An 18994-nucleotide genomic window follows, 5' to 3' on the forward strand; every position below is an offset into this window, starting at 1 on the left:
CACGCCGCTAATCGCTACCGAAGCGATTCTCCTATCCCATTCCTTTTTCCCTGGCACCGCGTTGGTACGTACGTGTACGTAGTACCTCGCTCCAGGAAGCGCGCTCAGAACAGACAAGAGCCTGCACAGGGGTCCGGCGTACTTTTGTTCTGCCCGCCAGCGCCCGTGGATGCCTAGCTGCCATCGAACCACATCTTGATGAGGTCTTGACTGGGGCCATCTGCTCACACTATCACCTTCCGCTTGTCGAGGCAGGTTGTGGTGAGACATCACGAATCGAGGCTGAACGAAAGCCTTGTGAGGCGCCAGCCTTGCGAGCCCGAGGAACTGAGCTCGAGCCTGAAGGACGAGCTGCATATTTTCGGCAGTTTCTGCGCAGAAAACTGTGCCTTGCCTTTACGGCAGGTTGCGCCAGGTCGCGACACACCGAAAACAGGTAGGGTCTCCTCTCACTTTCCTTTCATCTTGGAAACATGGCTGGTGCGCAGTTTGACCGCGAGGAGGTGATTGAACTCGTCTCCTCCGACGCTGAACCCTCATCCCCCACGAAAAAGAGACCTCTTGAGGATTCCCCCGATCCCACATCCCCCAACGACGCCTCGTCTTCCCTTCGCAACTCTAAGCGCGCAAGGACGGACCCGCCTTCAACAGCAGACCCTGAGCCTCTTGGCCAGGAGCCTTTGGGCGAGGAATCTCTAAGCGCAGAGGAAGGGGAGATTGAAGAGGACGAGCCTCAGGAAACAGCCGTTGGTGATTCACTCGAAGCTGAGGCACCAACCAATGGCGAGTCACCCACAACAGCTCCCTTGAACCAAACCAAACCCCCAAAACAAACAGCAGGTTGGAACCCAACCATAAGCAAAACCGTTGTGCGGACGTCACTAGGCGATCCCGCTGTGCCCACAAATGCTCTCGTCTTTCAACACAACTCGCTCACCTTCCAGCTACCCAGTCTCTCTTCGAAGGAGGGCTCCTGGCTAGTCCGCTTCAAGGATTGGGTTCGCGGATTTCATGGTACTAATTCAAAACTTGCCCATGCCATTACTCCTGCCCTTGTCCAGTCTGCTTATGTTCACTACATTGACAACTTCTCGGCTTTGAAACCCAAGAAGCGACGAAGTGCCAAACAAACGGCTAAGGAGGTTGAAAGTACTGGTGTTCTGGCGGCTCTTCTCAATACCCTCCAGCCCAACGACGCATCGCGTTACTTAACTGCGCCCGTCGTCGAGACTACCAACGGGTCTCAGCATACCCAACCGTCGAAACAGCCTGTCAAGGAGGCTGCTCGCAAGCGAAAGAGCTCACGCGCTTCTAGTACCAGCATGGATGGAGCTGTTGATCGTGCAGAAGACATAGCCTCTGATAGCGAGGTGGAGTACGAACCAACGCTGAGCAAGCCGGAGCGAACTGGCACAGCGGTCCCCAACGTCAGTGATTCAGTGTCAGCTCAACCTGACGCGGCGCACGCGAACGGCAACTCCAAAGCTTCGCTACTCAAGGGACAACAACCTGCCGCAGCATCTGCAACGTCGCAGGACGAGCCCATCATGACCAAGAGAAATGTTCCTACGGGCTCTGTTGCGTTGGAGCAGCAGCGCAAATACTTCCCCTCGGCTAGCGACCCTACCCTGATGTGTCTGCTTTGCGGACGTGGAACGCACTTGGCAGCCAATTGTCCCACGCTGATCTGCTCATTTTGCGGTAGCCTCGAACACCCAAACCTTTGCTGCCCAAGTCTCGAGAGGTGTAACAAGTGCCGTCAGCTTGGTCACCGGGCAGCTCAATGTACGGAGAAGCTTGCCCTGACCAAGGATGAAGGATTGGCTTGTGGCATCTGCAGCAATTCAGACCACCTCGAAAAGGAATGCACGCAGGTGTGGCGGTCGTTTCATCCGGAGGCTGGGACTATCAACAAGGTCGCGTTTATCCCTGCGTCTTGCTCCATGTGTGGGAGCAACACTCACTTCTCTGCCGACTGCAAGCGCCGCCGGGGTGGCGATGTGCCCAACCCTACATGGTCAGTGAAGAACCGCGATCAATACGTGGATCCGGATTGTGGTTCGTCGAGTATCGAGGAGACGGGTGGGGGTCAAGAGAACGCCAGAACGACGCGAGCCCCTGAGCTCAAGATCCGCGGGCACGCGGCGCGGACGACCAACATCCACTACTCGAGCGACGATTCGGATGTGGAGTTTTTGGGCCACAGAGTTGTCAAGCAACGCGCACCTCTCGGACAGATTCGAATGGCTAGCAACATCCAGATGCCGCAGAATGCGACGTCTCGGAATGACAGGCCATCTCGAGGGAACAATGGCCGAGGACAGAACCAACTGCCACCGCTGCCTCCCCTCCCTCCTGGACCTCCCCCCGGACCGCCTCAGCACCAAGCATCGTTTGGATCAAGGTACCCTCCTCCCCCTGGTGTAGCGGCATACGGGCCACAGCCTCCAGCGGCACCCCCATCTCTGCCCGCGAAGCCGCCTGCATCTACGAATACGCGAGACTACCGGAACGTACCTCCTCCACCATCACACCTGCAAGGTCCTCGTGGACAGTCTTATAGCGGGAACACACCGCAAGGACCCAGAGGTAGGGGGGGACAACGTGGTGGTCGTGGCGGGAGAGGAGGCGGAGGAGGAGGAGGTCGCGGCCGTGGCAGAGGTAGAGGAAAATAAGGCTGGGCCATTGATTGGCAGTGGAAGGCCGAGGCGATGGTACCAACCTAGTACTGAGGCGTTTCCAGGGCACTCATGCGGGTCTCAAAAGAGTTGACGGAGGCTTGAGAGTTGGTTGGTGGTCGTGGCCCGGCTTTTTCTTTTGTGGGCGGGACTAGAGCCCAGGCGAGTTTTGATACCCACCATGTGCGAGCATCTAGGAAGGCGTTGGCATCGCTTAACCAGGGCTCTTGTGAAACGAGACGAGAATCAAAAACTATTCGCTATGGAACCAATGCTAAAGAAGATGAGTCAACTTGCTCGACATGCTTGAGACATGCCTGTACTAGAACAGAGGTTGACGTGGTTGAAGCCATCGTCTCGAGGCTACGTGGCGATGTATAAAGACGAAATGAAACCGCCAGTTAAGTGTGTGCATCCACCGGACTAGAAGCTGTCTAGATGACATGGCATGTGACAGGGCAGGGTAGGCCATGAAGGTGGAGGAAGTAGAAAAAAAAAGAGTTGAGATGGACAGGACGGGCGTTGCATCGTTGTCAAGGCAGACTTGAGAGGTGGGAAGGAGGGTCAGCAGGAGGAGGCCCGTTTCGTGTAAGTGAATGACTTGAACATCACGCAACACTTGCAACTGCAAGAAGGCTGCAAGAAGACCTGCAAGAAGACCTGCAAGTAGACCTGCAGACATAAGCCACACGATCTCGCCGGAGGGCTCCGACAGGTGGAATGGTCGGCCGACCAGGACACCACGATACCCCAGACACACGGGATTGGGCCGTCGCAGCTCGCGGTAGCTCGGATGGACGAGTGGCTGGGGCTTCGAGGCACTGCGACTTTGAGTCCTAGAGCGACGGCGCAACACGACGGCCAGAGCACCGGGACCCGGCAGGACGGGGCGGACAAGGAATGTTTCGAGGCGGGAGTAGCGTTTGAAACGGGGTGTGCAAGGGGCCAGGGGACGGGGTGATGGGGCGCAGAAGAGTCAGAGGCAGAGAGGTGGATATGCGATTGTTTGTAGTTTTTGTGGAGAGCGAGAACAGAGAATGGACGAAGAAGCTTAATGGCGATGCATGTCTAGGGTGAGGGCTTTTCGAGTTTCTTGACTCGTCGGGTAGGGCAGGGTGGAGGAGGACCGGGAGGACCATGAGAACATGGACGTGATGGGATGTGAGGTGACGGGGATAGCGATTGGAGATGGAGATGGTGATGGTGATGGATGGGTGATGGCTGTGCGATGGCTGTGGCCCAGTGGGATGGATGGGCAATGGATGGGTGAGTGGAGACGGCTGGCAGAGGTTGTGGCGCGACGTGAGAGAGACACGATGTCGTTCGTCGCGCATTTCGCATTTCGCATTTCGCATGAGGGGATCGCCAGCAGCCTGCAGCGCCCGTCCTGTGGATGCGGGTGGCCCTGCTTCAGCCACGCATCGAACGCATGAAAGAGACGGACCTCAACGGCATTGGCTGCCCGCCGTCTTCGTTGAGCCTCTACTACGTAACCACCGCACAATTAATTTTTTCAATTCGTGTTTTCGTCCCGAGCCGAGACGGTTTGACATGGTTTCTTGTTACGCCAGAGGTGGGCATCGCGGGTGTTTGCGTTCGGAGTCATCCATCCCCACGGCCAACGCAGCCTGGGCGAACCCACCTGCCACACCGAAACTCCATCAGTGGCTGTCGCTGTCGTCGTCGTTGCTGTCGCGCGTCCCTGTCGTCCACGTTGCGCGTCTGTCGCGTCGTGACACACGAGCGTCATTGGACAAGTGCCATCTGCAGCTAGCGAACAGCGCGGGAGGGTAGGGCACCAGGGTGCGGGAAGCGCTATCGATAAACAGCCGTGGACGGGGAGTACTTGGGGGGTACACGTTCGCCGCCGAGGTTCTGGGGGCCCTGGGCTGTCAACAAGGGGAGATCAGCAAGCTGGCCGGATAAGGGTGGGTGGGCAATCAGGGATTTTCCGGGGGCAGACGGCATTGCTCGAAGGCATGAATCAATCCAGTGCATCCTGCTTCCCAGTGGGGGGGAAGAATGGGGGATCTGAGGTGTGGTGCGTGTAGTGCAGCGCAGTTGCAGATAGACAGCTCACGGGAAGAGTGTGCAGGAGGATGGCCCGCTGCAGGCCGCCCGACTGGCCGTCGTTCCTCAGGGCGTGAGACTCGGGAGAACGAGGACAGGACGAGCGCACGAGGGACTGGGTCAGCTGGGAGAATGAAGAATGGAGAATGGAGAGGGACCCAGAACGCAACGTCGACGAGGCTGGCGGACGGGTCCTGCGTATTGCTGGCTTGTATGTACAGCTCAGGTACATGGTGTCCAGCGATCCCAGGCGTTGCCGGGAGGTGTGGCGTAGGTGTGTCGGCCGTGCATGCGCGCCCGACCAACCGGAGGGCGAGGCCGGCGCGCGGTCGAGTCACAACGCGGTGTGGCTCCCCCGCGACTTCAACGTCGACCGAGCATCGCCACCCGTCGGCCAGTCCACCACGAGGAGGATCCACGGACGGCTCCACGACAGCTGGATCCAGCGTCCCACGACAGGTCCCCGCCGTCTCTTTTTGCTACTCTGCGTCCGCGTAGCCCTCCCGGCTGTGTGCGCGCTGCCCACCCCCCGGTCCAGCCGTCCAACGTCGAGCGTCCACAGCGTCCACAGCGTCCACTCCGTCCACTCCGTCCACTTCATCCACTTCGTCGATCACAGCAGCTTCCGGCATGGGTTGCGGCGCCGTCCTGTTCCCCACCCATTGCCGGGCCCTCTGCAGCTTCCTGCCGCTTCTGCAGCTGCTGCAGCCCTGCATCCAGCGTGAGTCACCGACAGCCAGTCAATTGCGGTCAGCGACCAGCTTCTCGCGATGGGCCCATGCACCATAGCTCGGCACTAAGGTAAGGTTGGTGTCAAGCATGGGAGAGGATAGAGCACAGAATGAGTATTTTTTTTCTTTCCCTCCCTCTCGTCGGTAGGGGACGGGAAAGGAGAGGGTAGGGTGATCCGAAAACGAGCGGCTGCAAGTGACGGGAGATATATCTCGCCCGTCCCTGGCCAGGGGCCGCTTGTCTGTCGCATTACTTTGTTTCTCCTGGCTTTTGTTTCCATTGTAAATCCTCCTTCTCCAACTCTCCAACTCTCCCGTCTCCCATCTCGACTACATAGTCTCTCTCCAAGACATCCTTCTTATCCATCCCGCTCAATTGAGGCTGGGACTGCGTTGGAAGACCTCAAGTCCAGGGAGAGACAGCCAGACAGACATACATACATCTTCCTTTTACTGCCTTGGGATTGCAATCCGAATTGGCCTATGACATTGCCTCGCCTACCTCATATCTTGATCAAATCTGCCCATCTTACATCATATAACACCACTCTTACTTACACGCCCAACAACACCAACAACACGAGCTACATCCCCACGACCACTCGCAACCACCATCGACATCATCCACCTGGTAGTCCCCAAAACACCATTGTATTAATTCCTGCTCCTCGCGACATGCTATTATTGCCATGGCTTCATCAACGGAACTGCGCCTCGTCGCCCTCTTGAGGAGCGATCACATCAAGAACTCTCTCCTGCCTCTCCTCTCCACCGAGGACATCTGCGCCATCCGCCAGACCTCATCCGCATGCTGCAACCTCGTCACCAAGCGCCTCTTCACCCGCATCCACATCTCCTTTACTGCCTCAACATTCACCCGCCCAGCGCGAGTTGCCGCCCTGGCCCGCATCGGCCACCACATTGAGCATCTCACCTTCTATCTGCCGCACTCAGCCGCCACTTTTCTGCCTCCTCTCATCCATCCCCTCTCTGGCAATGAGATTTCGTTCCTCTACACGCCTCATACTAGCATGGGATCTGTGCTCTCGCGCCCCAAGTACGCCAACTCCGAGCTCGGTGATATCCTCACCCAGCAGTACCCACCCATGTTCCACGCCGCCACCAATGTCCCCAGCTTCATCAACGCCATGCGCAACCTGCCCAACATCCGCCACCTCACTATCCGCTGCCCCGGACAGGATCCCCGGGAGCGCTACCGCCGCAACATTGTCGACTACGCCCTAATCAGCCTGCGCATTTCCCTTGAGCGTGCTCCCCTAAACAAGCTGCATAAGCTATCTCTCTCTTCAGTCCACCCTTCCGCCTTCAACTATCTCCGCCACGTCCCTGGATTCGGAAGTGTTCCCTCCGCAGGCCGCCGCTGGAAACAGATCCGCAAGCTCTCCATCTCTGTCGACGCCTGGGACTTCTATGGCTCTTCTCCCGGCCTGGACCACCTCAAGATCATGGACGACTACATCCGCAACTTCGCTCCTAACCTCGAAAAGTTCGCCTTCAACTGGATCGGCCGCAAGGGACCTTGCCCCGTATCATTGGCTGGGGATCCTCTGTTTGCACCTCCGCGATCCACTAAGAAGCTCTTCCATGAGGTCACCTCCCCAATGTCTCCCCTCCCTACCCGCCCAACCCGTGGGCCTATCCACTTCCCCAAGCTGCGGTACCTCCAGATCCGCAACTCCACTATGAATGCGCCCCAACTAAGCCAACTCATCAACTCTCACCGCGGCACCGTCAAGGAATTCGACTTTGAAAGTGTCTCCCTCGCCAACAACGGAAACTGGGACGATGCTCTGGCGCCCCTGGATAGTGACTCCCTATGGTCTCGGAGCAGCAGCATGGTCACGCCATCCGAGTGCAGCCTCGTCACTAGCCCTAGTTCTGAATACCTCCCGAGTCCCAGTGCTGCTGTGGCTGCGGCGAGCCGGGAGCTCATGGATGTTGACCTCGGTGGCTTCGCGTTTAGCGATTCGGACCGGGAAATCATTGGAAGTATGTTGGGAGGTGATGATGCCACCACTGTCATGGGCCCTGCCCCTACAGAAAGCGATGTTGGCACAAGCTTCACCACCAGGTTTAGGAAACGCTCTCGTCGTCGTCGGAGAAAGCACCGCAATGATGGCGACGACGCCCCAGAGAAGTCACCTCTCTCACAACAACACTCCATCTCTGATCATCAATCTCCCTTGAGTCGCTACAAACCCTCTCGCCCGTCCTATGAAGAGGAATTCCTTCGCCCCGAGACTCCTGTTCCCAACCCAATCGTCGCCCCCATCCTCAGCGCCGACCCCCAGCCCATCCTTCTCCAGCCTACGATATATGATCCCGCCACCAAACTGGCCACCGCCGCCGCTCGCCCTGATAACAACATCTCCCCGGTGCAGCGCAACATAGAACAGGAAGAGACCCACAGACTCTTCGCAGAGGACGCCGCCGCGCGCACCAGCGCCCTGCAAAAAGCCAAGGCAGCCGTCCTGACCAAGCTCAGCCGCGAGTTCTGCAACAACAAAAAAACCCGTCCCGTCGAGCCCAACGCGTGCCGCTTCCTTGCGGGCAGGGATTTGGGCACCGCGTTTGGGCCGAACATGGTCATGGAGGATTGCAGGGGGCTGGAGAGCCGAAGTGTACTGGTACCGTTAATGTTTAGCCGGTCCTGATTTTTTTCTTTCTTTTGTATTTGAAGTTGTCTAGGTTGGGTGTACAATGGAGTTGGTGGGAAAATTACACCGTGTGGAGGAAGGAGTTTTATGGTTTGTGATGAGATATGATACCATGATTTCACGCCCGTGTATTTTTTCTTTCTTTCTTCATGTACGTATCATGATACTTTTTAACGCACGACTTATGAGCTGTACATATCTTTATGTCATGTACGAATTCGATGTATTCACTTGAACCTCGATGCGTCTCCTCTTCGAACCCTTTCGAGTGATCTATGAACTCTCCTTGACTACCGTTTCCAATGCCTTGACGTAGTCTGCAACCTGTTTCAATCCAGTCAGTGTCAAGTCCCTCCGCCGCCCCTCCACCATCACCACCGGCACCGCGTCAATATCCATACCCACGCTGCGGATCTTCTCCTTCACTTGCTTCTGGCCCTTCTCACGGTCGGCCACCAACGCCTTCGCTTGCTCTTCTGGCACACCAGCCGCGATGCATGCAGCCACGAGTGTGTCGTCCGCAGCAGGGTGCTGCCCCTCGGCAAAGTACCGTCGAAACAGCTCGTCCACGAGGCGGTTCGTCACGGCGGCGCCGTCGGACTCCTGGACGAGCTGGATGACTCGGTGGGCGTGAAAACTGTTACCCGTGGGACCGGTGAAAGTGAGGGGCACGCCAAGTTGTTCTGCGAGACCGGTCATGTGCGCCTGGTAGACTTGCTGCGCCTCCGGGTTGTCGTTATGTTTGTGCTGCAAGGCCCATTGAGAGCGGTCCGGGACGGTGTCGGGGAGGTCGGAAGACGGTTGATAAGGGTCAAAGTGCAGAGTGAAAGGAACGGATGGGGATTGGACCTGGGAGAGAGCTTGGTCAAGTCTGAGAGGGGGGATTAGTGTGTACTTGACGATAGGATGGGAGAGGCGGGATGCCTTTTCTTGGCTAGGTATGTCCTGAGGAAGAGACTTAGCAATGTGATCGCAAGAGAGGGAGTGTTACTTGGATATGGGTAGCTGACTTGTGAGAACTACTTCTCATCGGGAGGTTGTGAAGCTAACATACCAAGGACAGGTCGTGTCGATGGTAAAGGTGACCTGTGATTCATACATGATGAAAATCGGCGATGTGCTGTAAGGGATCAAGTTGAGGATATTTTGAAGCTATAATGCAACTCCAAACTCCGGGCTTTGCGAGAAAGAGTCGACACAGGTTGCGGCGACGTCACGGTTCATGGAGCTTTGAAGCGGGGGAAGGGATCAGCGGGCCGTCTCACCTCCGTCCGGCCGGGAAGAGGCATGCGGAGCTATTTACACTAGTCGGACTGATTATCAAAACATGCCCTCATCTTATGTATCAAAACACAACAAAGAGAATCGTGTTGTAGTGATGATGGGGGTATCTCAAACGTGAATTCTTTTTCCTGCTTGCCAAGCTATCTAGTCAAATGTCATCTTCGAACCCGTGTGCTTAACCACCGCACCGGTCAACCTCGCGACTGAGATGTCAGTCGCCTCCTTCAGGGGCTTCGAGGCACCGCTGTCGGCGCCCTCGGCGCCCTCGTTCGGCCTGTAGGCCTTGCGCGCCGGCGGTCGATTCCGTGGGTTCTCGCTGTCGTCGGCGTTGGGGTTCTTCTTGAAGCGCTTCTTGTACCGCACTTGGTCGTCCTCGGCCAACTCGATCTTGAGCTCGCGGCCTAGCATTCGGTTGACCCACCACTTGCGCATCTTGAACTGCTTCTGCTGGGGCTCCTCGTCCTCATCATCGTCCGAGCCCTCCTTGAAGTCTTTCTCGGTCTCGATCTCTTCCTTGATCTTCACGAAGCCTTTGACGGCCCACGCTGCTGCCTCAGGCTCCTTGAACTTGACCCAGCCGTAGCCCTTACACTTGCCCGTGTCTTCAAACGTGGCGACCTTGACCCACTCGATCTCGCCACACTTTTCGAAATTCCGCGACACGTCCTCGTCGGTGGTCTTGAAGCCCATGTTGCCCACGAAGATCTTGCGGCTCGCGTTGGCATCCTTCTTCTGCTGTGCGGCATCGCCCTCCTCGGTACCGGGCTCAGGCTCGGCCTCCTTCTTGGGGCGGCCCTCGAAGGATTTGGAATCCTTGATGAGGAGCTTTCGGGCACCGAGATCGTTCTCAGAGAGGGCGATGGCGGCGACCTTGGGGCCGATATCTGTGAAGTCGACGTAGGCGAAGCCCTTGTTGGTGGGCTTGGAGCTCTTGTCCCGACCAGGCTCCTTGTTGTTCGTGGGCAGTTTGATACGGGTGATGTTCTCTTCGGTGATGACGCCGCCCGAGTTGTCGATAAGCCACTTGCGCAACTCAACGGGACCGACGAAGAAGGGCAAGTTGCCAACCCAGACGCCATGCTCTGAGCGGGCGTCCTTCTTGCCCTTCTTCTCGCCCGACTCGTCGTCGCTGTCCTGCTTGGCGGGGAGGGACTTGCCCTTCTTGAGGGCACGCTTTGCGCGCTTGGAAGGGGGCTCGGGGGCGGAGACGTCTACTTCAATCTCCTCGATCTCGGCCTTGCGTTTGCCAGAGGGTGTAGCTTCGGGGGCGGACTCGGTAGCAGGCTCGTCGGATTGTTCAACCTCGGTGGGCTTGACGGGCTTCTCAGGCTTTTCGACCTCTGCGGCCGCGTCAACCATGTCGACATCAGGCTGCTCCTGCTTCTTCTCCTTTCTCTCCTTCTTCTCCTTCTTTTCCTTCCTCTCCTTTCTCTCCTTCTTGTCCTTCTTCTCTTTAGTCGCCATTATGTCGGTCTGTCACGATGATGATTGAATGTCGAGCCCACCTAGGGTCAGCCTCAGTTCCAATCCAATGCGACCAGAATTTTTTCTGCCAGTGGCTGGCACGATAAGCGATAAGAGACAGTAAAATATGGGGCCCGGTTCAAGACCCTGGCAACTGGAGTCTGGGATGCGGGGCGGCGGCGGCGGCTGTGACTGGCTTAAACATGGCGCGCCAATCAACTGGAATCAGGGATTAGGCGACAATTTGCATGAATTTGACCTGCACGAAGTAGACAGAAACAAAAGCCCATTGGAGCCTGAGGTTTCCTTTGCTGTTATGATACGTCATCTTGTTAGATTTTTGTTTAGTCTGAAAGGCAGTCGTGAGCGACAGGTAGTTTTCTTTGTCGTGCAGTTTGGGTGACACAAGAATCATGCATGCATAGCAATGCCTTAACTCGCAGGCCTCACCACACAAGCTAGATTCCGGTTCGCTGACCTGAGAGCCCCTAAAAGAAGGGAGAAAACGACAGCTTGACGAAGCTCTGAAGTCATCTTAGTGACAAAGGTTCACGCCCTTGGGAGCCTGGCGTTCTTCTTGGCGCGGCGATGGAGCGGAAATGAAACCCGCAACCTTGGTTGAAGCCTGGCGCCGCCACATGTAGCATGTAAGGGGAGCGACCACATTAGCTGCATCGTGGTCGCAGTGGATGCTACGCTTAGAAAATAATGGGCAGTGTTTGAGTGTCTCAGTTGACAAGACGCCTCAGTAATTCCCCGCCGATCATTGTTAGTGCCCCCGCCCAAAAACCCCTTCGATTGCATTCGCACCGCATATGCAGCTACAGACTGAGACACAACCAGATGATGCGCAAGCGCAGATCGAGGGCTGCGCGAATACCCCACAATGTCTCTGAAAACTGGAAATGCGCTGCCAGGCGAAATGAAGGTCTGGGGGGCCGAGAACTAGAGTTTGTTAATGGTATTTGAGCGCGAATCTAAACGGATCAAGTCAAACCAGGACTGGCATGTCTTAATGTCGAGCATTCGAAGTCTTGGAGGAGGGCTTGCTAGCCCGAGCCAGAGGGCCGGATGACCACTCGATAGTGCACGGATTGGCTGCGACTAGCATGAAGCTTGGTCTAGGATGGCATCGGATGGCGCCACACCATAGAGGCATGGGCAGAGACACACAGAACCAGCTGAATGTGTAACTCTGATCTGCTCTCGTCACGGTAGCAGCAGACAGATTCTGTCATTATGCGACGCTGCTGCATCAATAAGGGGGAAGGGTCCGAGAAGGGGAATGTGGCCGGCGGTAGTTCTGGCTCGTGCTGTTGGAGCCGGCCCGGGGGGCGGGGAGAGAACAAAACCAAGGCGCCGCCCGCAGCCGTCGCCGGCCGACCAGACCGAGACGAGACGGGCAGTTAACAAAGGACGCCAAAACGGCAACACATTCGGGGTTCGATAGCGGCGAACTCGGGCGGTTCACTGGCGTGCAAGCGAGGGAAGACGACCCGGGACCGAAAGCCCGTCCGCCTCCAGCCAGTTAAGCACAGAGCATAACGCCTGGCCTGGGACGGATTGAAGGCGACCCGGAGGTTTGCCTAGCAGCGCAGACGTCCGAATGTGCAGAGGGGCAAGATGACGCCGCAAAATGCCATAGAAGGCAAATGGTAGCAACCAAGCTGAGATGCCCCACTACCATGCCACGCGGGCCCACTCCAGTAGCCCACCGGCAGCCCACTGGCGCCCACTGGCGTCCACTGTAGGGGCACCGCCACAGCCCCCGCTAGCAGGCGCCCGATGTCCCGGCGTCACGTGCGGTTGGTGGCCCTGGACTCCAGGCGGTCCAGTGGGTGTGCTGGGGGTGCACTGGGTGTGCTTGGTGTGCCAGTGGTTGCTCAGGGTGGCCTAGAGCTTAGCCCCAGCGAATCAACCACCCGGTGACTACAGCGACCGCAGGGACCAACGCAGTGGCCTCCCGTCACACAGCTCCGCTTCGCTCGTCTCTTCTCGTCTCTGCTTCTTTCTCCCTCCCCCGTCTCACTTCCCTTTCCAGGCTCCTTTGGTCACATACAGCAGCCCAAAACAGAGGCCCAACCCTATCACCAATTCAATCCAATCCACCCAATCAATCCATCACTTTCCCCACCCGCCAACCCTGCCTTGTCCGCCTGCTCTGCGCTGGCTGGCTGGCTGCGGCCTTACGTAGGTACCTACCTACGCTACGACGCTACGCTACCGTACCCTTAACAACGCAATCTTTTTTGCGCCGAAGCGGCGTTTCGCCGTCTGGGCACACCCATGCCGCCGGTGTTGACCGCTTTCTGCTGAGACTCCCGCCCCGACCTCCCTTCTCCTCCTCCACACTTCAGCTTTGCACGTCCGAGGCATCTCTCAATCTCTCGACGCACTCTGCACCTTCCCGTCGGCACCTAAGTCTTTGATCAACCCTCCACAGCCAGCACCCGGAACTCCTCGATTTCTTCCGTTTTTGGCCGTCGTCTCTCGCCCTCTGTCGGATCCGTCATCACCTCATCGACATCGTCATCGTTGCAACCCAGCGCACTCCGGTGACTTCCTGTCTCCCACCATGAACGTTTTGCTCTCGCCACAGCCACCGGTTTTCCCTCACCAACACGAAAACCCTCGTCTCTCACCTCAGCGATCTTGTGAGTTCTTTTCTTCTTCGCACCCACCTCTCTCTCTATCTCTGTTTCCTCACCATCCCCATATCCTTCCTTCCACGATGCCGTCGTTGATCACTAATCCCCCCTAAGTATCGCCATTTCACAACATGACCTCCCGCAAGCGAAAAGCCGATGAGGATGGTGATGAGACCATGTCGCCGCAGAGTTCTCCTGCCATTTCCGCCAGAGCCCTCTCCCGACCATCCAAGAAAGTCCGGTCGAACGAACTCATCGGCCGGCCCCTCTCCCTCTCCCGACTCCTCGAGACCCTCGATACTTCCCAACTCCGAACTGTCCTGGAGCGGATATGTGAACGCCATCACGACATCGGCCAGGAAGTTGTTTCCCAGGCTCCTCGTCCGTCTGTTTCGTCTGCTCTTGGGGTCTTGCAGGACTATTTGGAAAAACTCAAGGACGCCGCTCCCTACGGCGATTCGAGTGCGGAATACACCTATTATCGAGTCAAGGATGCCCTGGTTGCTTTGATCGACGCCCTCTTCGACTTCACTCCTCAGTTCCTTCCTCCCAACGAGACCCAACCCACCAAGTCGCTCCAGTTCCTCGACGGCGCTACGAATCTCATTCACAAACTCCCCGACTGGGAACCACATGCCTACCGCCATCACAAGGAAAATGCTTACGAGGAGATCTCCAAGGCCTGGGCCTTGGTTATCAACGAGGCTGCTAAGCGAGGTGGAGGTTTTAACCTTCACTCTGGAGGATGGGACCAAACTCTCTCCCAACACAACCAGCAATCCGGTGGACGTATGGCAAGTGCAATCAGTGCGATGGGTAGCAGCGTTGGCTGGATGGGACCCAACGGAAATGGATCAGTCCCCAACTCGTCAGATCCCAACTCCATCTTGAATCAACTCATGTCTGGTACGTATGGGGCTCCGGTCCGAGTTGGACCTCTCTAGATCAACCCCCAAGAGGAACACGATTGCATAACACGGCGCTCCGGACGAGTCATCACTGCATATATCATGACCACATCGTTTTGACGACTTTCATTTGGCATCAAGGGCTGGCATAGACTTATCAGGCACCTCATTTTCATGTCACGGCGGGGTTGGGCGGCGTTTTGTCTGCATTTGTTGATATCCCTTTCTTTCACTCATGAGTAGCAGGGATTATTAATGTATCTGGATTTCCTTCTTTCGTACTCAACGTGTGGACAGACCACATGATTCCTGTATGTAGAGATGTTTGTTTTACCCATCATCTACCTTGGTTCCTTGACCAAGGGGATGTCTGCAATCACAACGTGGTTTTCGCGGTACTTCGGATAGTTAAACCTGAGATGTGATGTGAACCCTCAATTTCCATGTAACGATCAAATCGGCACTCAGCCCCATACCCACGGAATCGCAGAACAGACAGGATCTCGGCCGAGAGTCTCTCAACGCTCTATACAGGTAAATCCCAAAACCGAATCGAAGTGGGTTCTGCCATTCCTTCATCTCCTCCAAGCAGGGACTCAGAGAGGGGCTAATTTGGCAACGATTTTGCGGCATGGCCATTGATCAGGCTTAGCGTCCATGCCGCCCTTGTCCAGTTTCCCAAACCTCGGATGCCCTGCAAGCGATGCTATCGGATCATTCTTGAAAGCACAGGGACCTTATCTAACGTTACTCGATATGAAACACACCCCGACCAATTCAATTGATGGAAAATTTCCCCGCAGTGTTTTTCCTTGTTCTTTTATCGTCTGTGCACGACTTTGAATTGTCATGGCGGAAGAACAACTTGAATTTCTGTCCCAATGCATCGCACGTAGCCTGCGGCAGTTTCAAAGGATACTAGGCAACATGCTTCTGGTTGAAAATTCTGCATTCTAAACTATAACTTCAACGCCCACTCACTTTGAAACAGCCTCTGATCTTGAGGAAATTCGGAACCGAGTTAAGACACCGCAGAGGTTCAAGTACATAAAGCGGCTGGCGCTGTTGTTTGAAAACCAGCGGGGCAAGCTGCGGGACCTCCCGGCGATGGGGCAGATGGCGAAGAAGTGGGCCCCGATTTCAAATCGCAAGGTCACGTGCTCTCCCGTCACGTTAGGCAGGACGCGCGAGTGCCTGGCTGTGAACGCGTTCTCACAACCCCCCATCCAGCTGCTTTCTCCACAGCAGCAACGCTTCCAAGTGTCGCACGACCCGGCCAACATCTCATCATAGCGGTTTGTTTCTTCATCAAGCTTCTGTTTAAATGTCGACATAGACGGTGTGGATTGCTCAACCCTCCACCATGCCTGCGTAGGTTTAGCTATCTGCTCGTCGCGTACACGCTTCACCATACTGACCGTTCTTAGCCCAGGCCAACAACACACGACAGTGGCCAACCCATTCGAGGAGGCGAAGCCTCGGGTATCAGAATGGACGGCCAAAGAGATTGCCACAATATCAGCCAGGCTCGACAAACAACTCGGTCCCGAGTACATCTCAGCCCGTGCCGGTCCGGGCGGCACCAAAGTGCACTACCTCACCGCCGAGAAGTGCATCACACTTGCAAACGAAGTCTTTGGCTTTAACGGATGGTCATCCTCGATTCAAAATATCCAAGTCGATTTCGCCGACGAAAACCCACAAACACAGCGTGTCAGTATCGGCCTGTCAGTCATCGTTCGCATCACCCTCCGTGATGGAACCTTTCACGAAGATATCGGGTACGGGTCGATCGAGAATGCTAAGGGGAAAGCAATGGCATTTGAGAAGGCCAAGAAGGAGGGTACCACCGACGGTATGAAACGAGCGTTGAGGAGCTTCGGTAATGTGCTTGGCAACTGCATATACGACAAGGATTACGTCAAGCAAGTCACCAAAATCAAGGCCGAACCAGTCAAGAGGTTTGACCAGGACAACCTCCATCGCCACTCTGACTTTGTCAAACGGGACGTGGTTCGGGTGGAACCAACCATAGCCGTGACTAAGGTAGTGCCGGTGATTAAGGCGGAGCCGGCTACCGCAGTTGCTGATTCGTTTGAGGACTTTCTCGGAGGTATGCTGTCATCGGATGGATTTGAGGAAATTGAGGCTGAATGTCTGTAGAGCTCGACGAGGCCGACTTCTGCGTGCCAGAAGACGACCACCCTGACGAAATAATGTTGTCCACGTCTATCATTGGGCAAGCTCCGAGTGAGAAACCAGCCAACAACGCCAATCGCCCACCAATGCAGCAACCTGCCAATCAACCCAACAGATCATTTTCTGGGGGAGCCATGAATCGCCCACCCCAAACACCAAACCAAGCCCAACCACCACGCCCTGGGCCTTTGAACGCCAGCCACCAGGGTCAACCGAATCGACCTCAGCCTGCTCCTGTGGCCCGAACAACAACACCGAACCAAATGGGAGGCCCTCGCCCGCCGCCACCTGGTCCTCAGACCGGAAATTCCACAGAGCCTGTTGGCTTCTTCTCCGCCAGGGCGGTCAATCAGCTGCCAGAGTCCAGTATCCAAGGCTCGACTAATGGTCGTCTTTCAATACCTCAGGCACAGCAGGCCTTCAATCCCAAGGCAGAGAGCCCATCCATCCGAAAGACCCCGGGTATCGATCACTCATCCTCCAAACCTCTCTCAAGGACCGGCCAGCACGTACCGCCAACAAGCAGCCAGGCATCTGCCGAGCCGGCGCAGAGGAATGCCGGCGGCTTCACACCTGTTCGCCCATCTTTTCCTAGCTCCCAGAGTGCTCGAGGAAACTTGAGCAATCCCTCGTTAGACCACACCCGTCGGATAGGCGCGCCAGGCGGGCCGGGTAGCCCACTTGCGAACAGGGGATCGTATAAACCACCAACCATGAAGCGGCCACCTCCTGGAGACGCCAACGGGGGAAGGCCTCCCCTAGCTGATCTCCCAGCGAACGGAAGCGGCACGACTACTGGCGTATCAACAGCCAATGGCTTAGAAGCGAAGAGACAGAGGATGGCGTAAGTTATGAACTGGGAACTGGGACAGCGCGGAATGGAATGGATTGGAGGAGTACGGCGTATGGCATCGTAGACAGCTAAACGGTGTCTATCAGGAGCTCAGGTTTGGGACAAATTTGCAATGACAACAAACATTGCTAGATATCTGTTTTAGTCAAACACCTCAATTGGGGGTTATAGCTCCATGCATGATGCAAGCATTGCAGTTGTTGGTAAAATCAGTCCCTGACACGCAATGTGAAGTAGATGATGGTGTTTGCATCTCTTAAATACGAAAAGACTAAATTGCTTTTGATGTTGCGTATCCAGCTATAGCATTGCTCTTCAATGCTATGCTCAAAGACATTTGCTACGCTGACTGTCATGAACGATACAGTTGAAGTCCCGAATACAAAAGTGACTGACTCCCACCATAATGCATCACAGGTAACAAAGCACCGACTGGTTTTTACTGCAAAACGCAAACGTGTTGCAGAAGTGGCCCACGAAACATAAATTCCAAATGAAATGTCGCCCACTAATTGCGCAGCCTGGGCGTGAGCAACAACTGGACTAAGGTTTTTGAGAACACCAGATTATGACCCAAGCCCCGACAAATTTTCACAATTTGTTCAAGTCAAGACAGAATGGCATGAGCTTAGGGAGCACAGAACTGACCTGTTCCGTCTCCTTGGGGGCTTCCGAATGAGCACTTGTGAAGTCCAGCTAAGAGCAGAGCTAGAGATAGAGCATGAAGACATCCTCTTAGAATCACATCTCCATTAAAGTGAGATGATCTTCGTTGTTCTCCATGGACTCAAATAGCAGCCTTAACTTGGCAAGAAGCCAACCACCAAGAGCTGACTGACGTTATTTCCCACTCGTTGTGAACCGCGAAAACGAGAGCGCCGAGGCTGACAGTTGCAACCCGGCCGGCAGGTCTGGCTGTGGAAAGACTCAAAGGAGTAAGATATAAGATAAACGAGGATCTCAGCTCTGCAGACAGAGTCCAGAGGTGGTTATTAGAAGGATTGGACAGTCGCTCTAGGTCCCACGGATTTATCACGGCAATGCTTGCCGCTTCCCAATGCGACAACTATTTGGGAAATGAATCCAACTTTCCCGCTGAAAACACTGGCTTTTTGAGACTGTTACTTCTAGTATTCAAGTGGCTAATCGGATAATGGTCAAACAAGCCCAGCTGAAGCAGCAACATGGTCAGAAACGTCCAGGCTGGCGCCGGCAAAAAGCTAAAGATAACACGACTTGGAATGCTTCGCCCTACAGGCCTTTGCAAACGATTGTGCAGGATTTTACAGCAAGGAGATAGCCAGACATGACGCGAAATACAAATTTCATGTCCGAGCACCCCGAAATGATACGAAAAATAGACTGTTGATCAAGGCTACCCTTTGTCTATTGTCACCACTGTCTTTAACGAGATCAGGAAAAGCCCAATCTGACGAATGTGATGCCAGCGGATTACATTGGAAAGTGGGTTATGGCATTAT

General features: G+C 55.5%; 4 protein-coding genes across 4 annotated transcripts; 3 read left to right on the forward strand and 1 right to left on the reverse strand.

The window, feature by feature from the left end:
* Positions 1 to 473: 473 nt before the first annotated feature.
* Positions 474 to 2675, forward strand: BGZ61DRAFT_351423 (uncharacterized protein; the record flags this gene model as incomplete). The annotated part of the gene is made up of 2 exons (XM_046240330.1): positions 474 to 750; positions 886 to 2675. The coding sequence occupies 2 exons, from the start codon at positions 474 to 476 to the stop codon at positions 2673 to 2675; spliced, it is 2067 nt and encodes a 688-aa protein (XP_046104658.1).
* Positions 2676 to 6168: 3493 nt separating this feature from the next.
* BGZ61DRAFT_351734 (uncharacterized protein) lies at positions 6169 to 8154 on the forward strand (the record flags this gene model as incomplete). The annotated part of the gene is made up of 1 exon (XM_046240356.1): positions 6169 to 8154. The coding sequence occupies one exon, from the start codon at positions 6169 to 6171 to the stop codon at positions 8152 to 8154; it is 1986 nt and encodes a 661-aa protein (XP_046104659.1).
* Positions 8155 to 8430: 276 nt separating this feature from the next.
* Positions 8431 to 10800, reverse strand: BGZ61DRAFT_351468 (putative RNA binding protein Rnp24; the record flags this gene model as incomplete). Its single annotated transcript, XM_046240336.1, has 3 exons — positions 8431 to 9114; positions 9244 to 9277; positions 9638 to 10800. 3 exons carry the CDS (start codon positions 10798 to 10800, stop codon positions 8431 to 8433), a joined length of 1881 nt encoding a protein of 626 aa, XP_046104660.1.
* A 2884-nt stretch (positions 10801 to 13684) lies between these two features.
* Positions 13685 to 17508, forward strand: BGZ61DRAFT_532123 (uncharacterized protein; the record flags this gene model as incomplete). The annotated part of the gene is made up of 3 exons (XM_046253826.1): positions 13685 to 14459; positions 15894 to 16574; positions 16625 to 17508. 3 exons carry the CDS (start codon positions 13685 to 13687, stop codon positions 17506 to 17508), a joined length of 2340 nt encoding a protein of 779 aa, XP_046104661.1.
* Between the last annotated feature and the right edge of the window lie 1486 nt (positions 17509 to 18994).

This window comes from Ilyonectria robusta, assembly GCF_021365365.1.
Source record: "Ilyonectria robusta strain PMI_751 chromosome Unknown BGZ61scaffold_9, whole genome shotgun sequence".
NCBI lineage: Eukaryota > Fungi > Ascomycota > Sordariomycetes > Hypocreales > Nectriaceae > Ilyonectria > Ilyonectria robusta.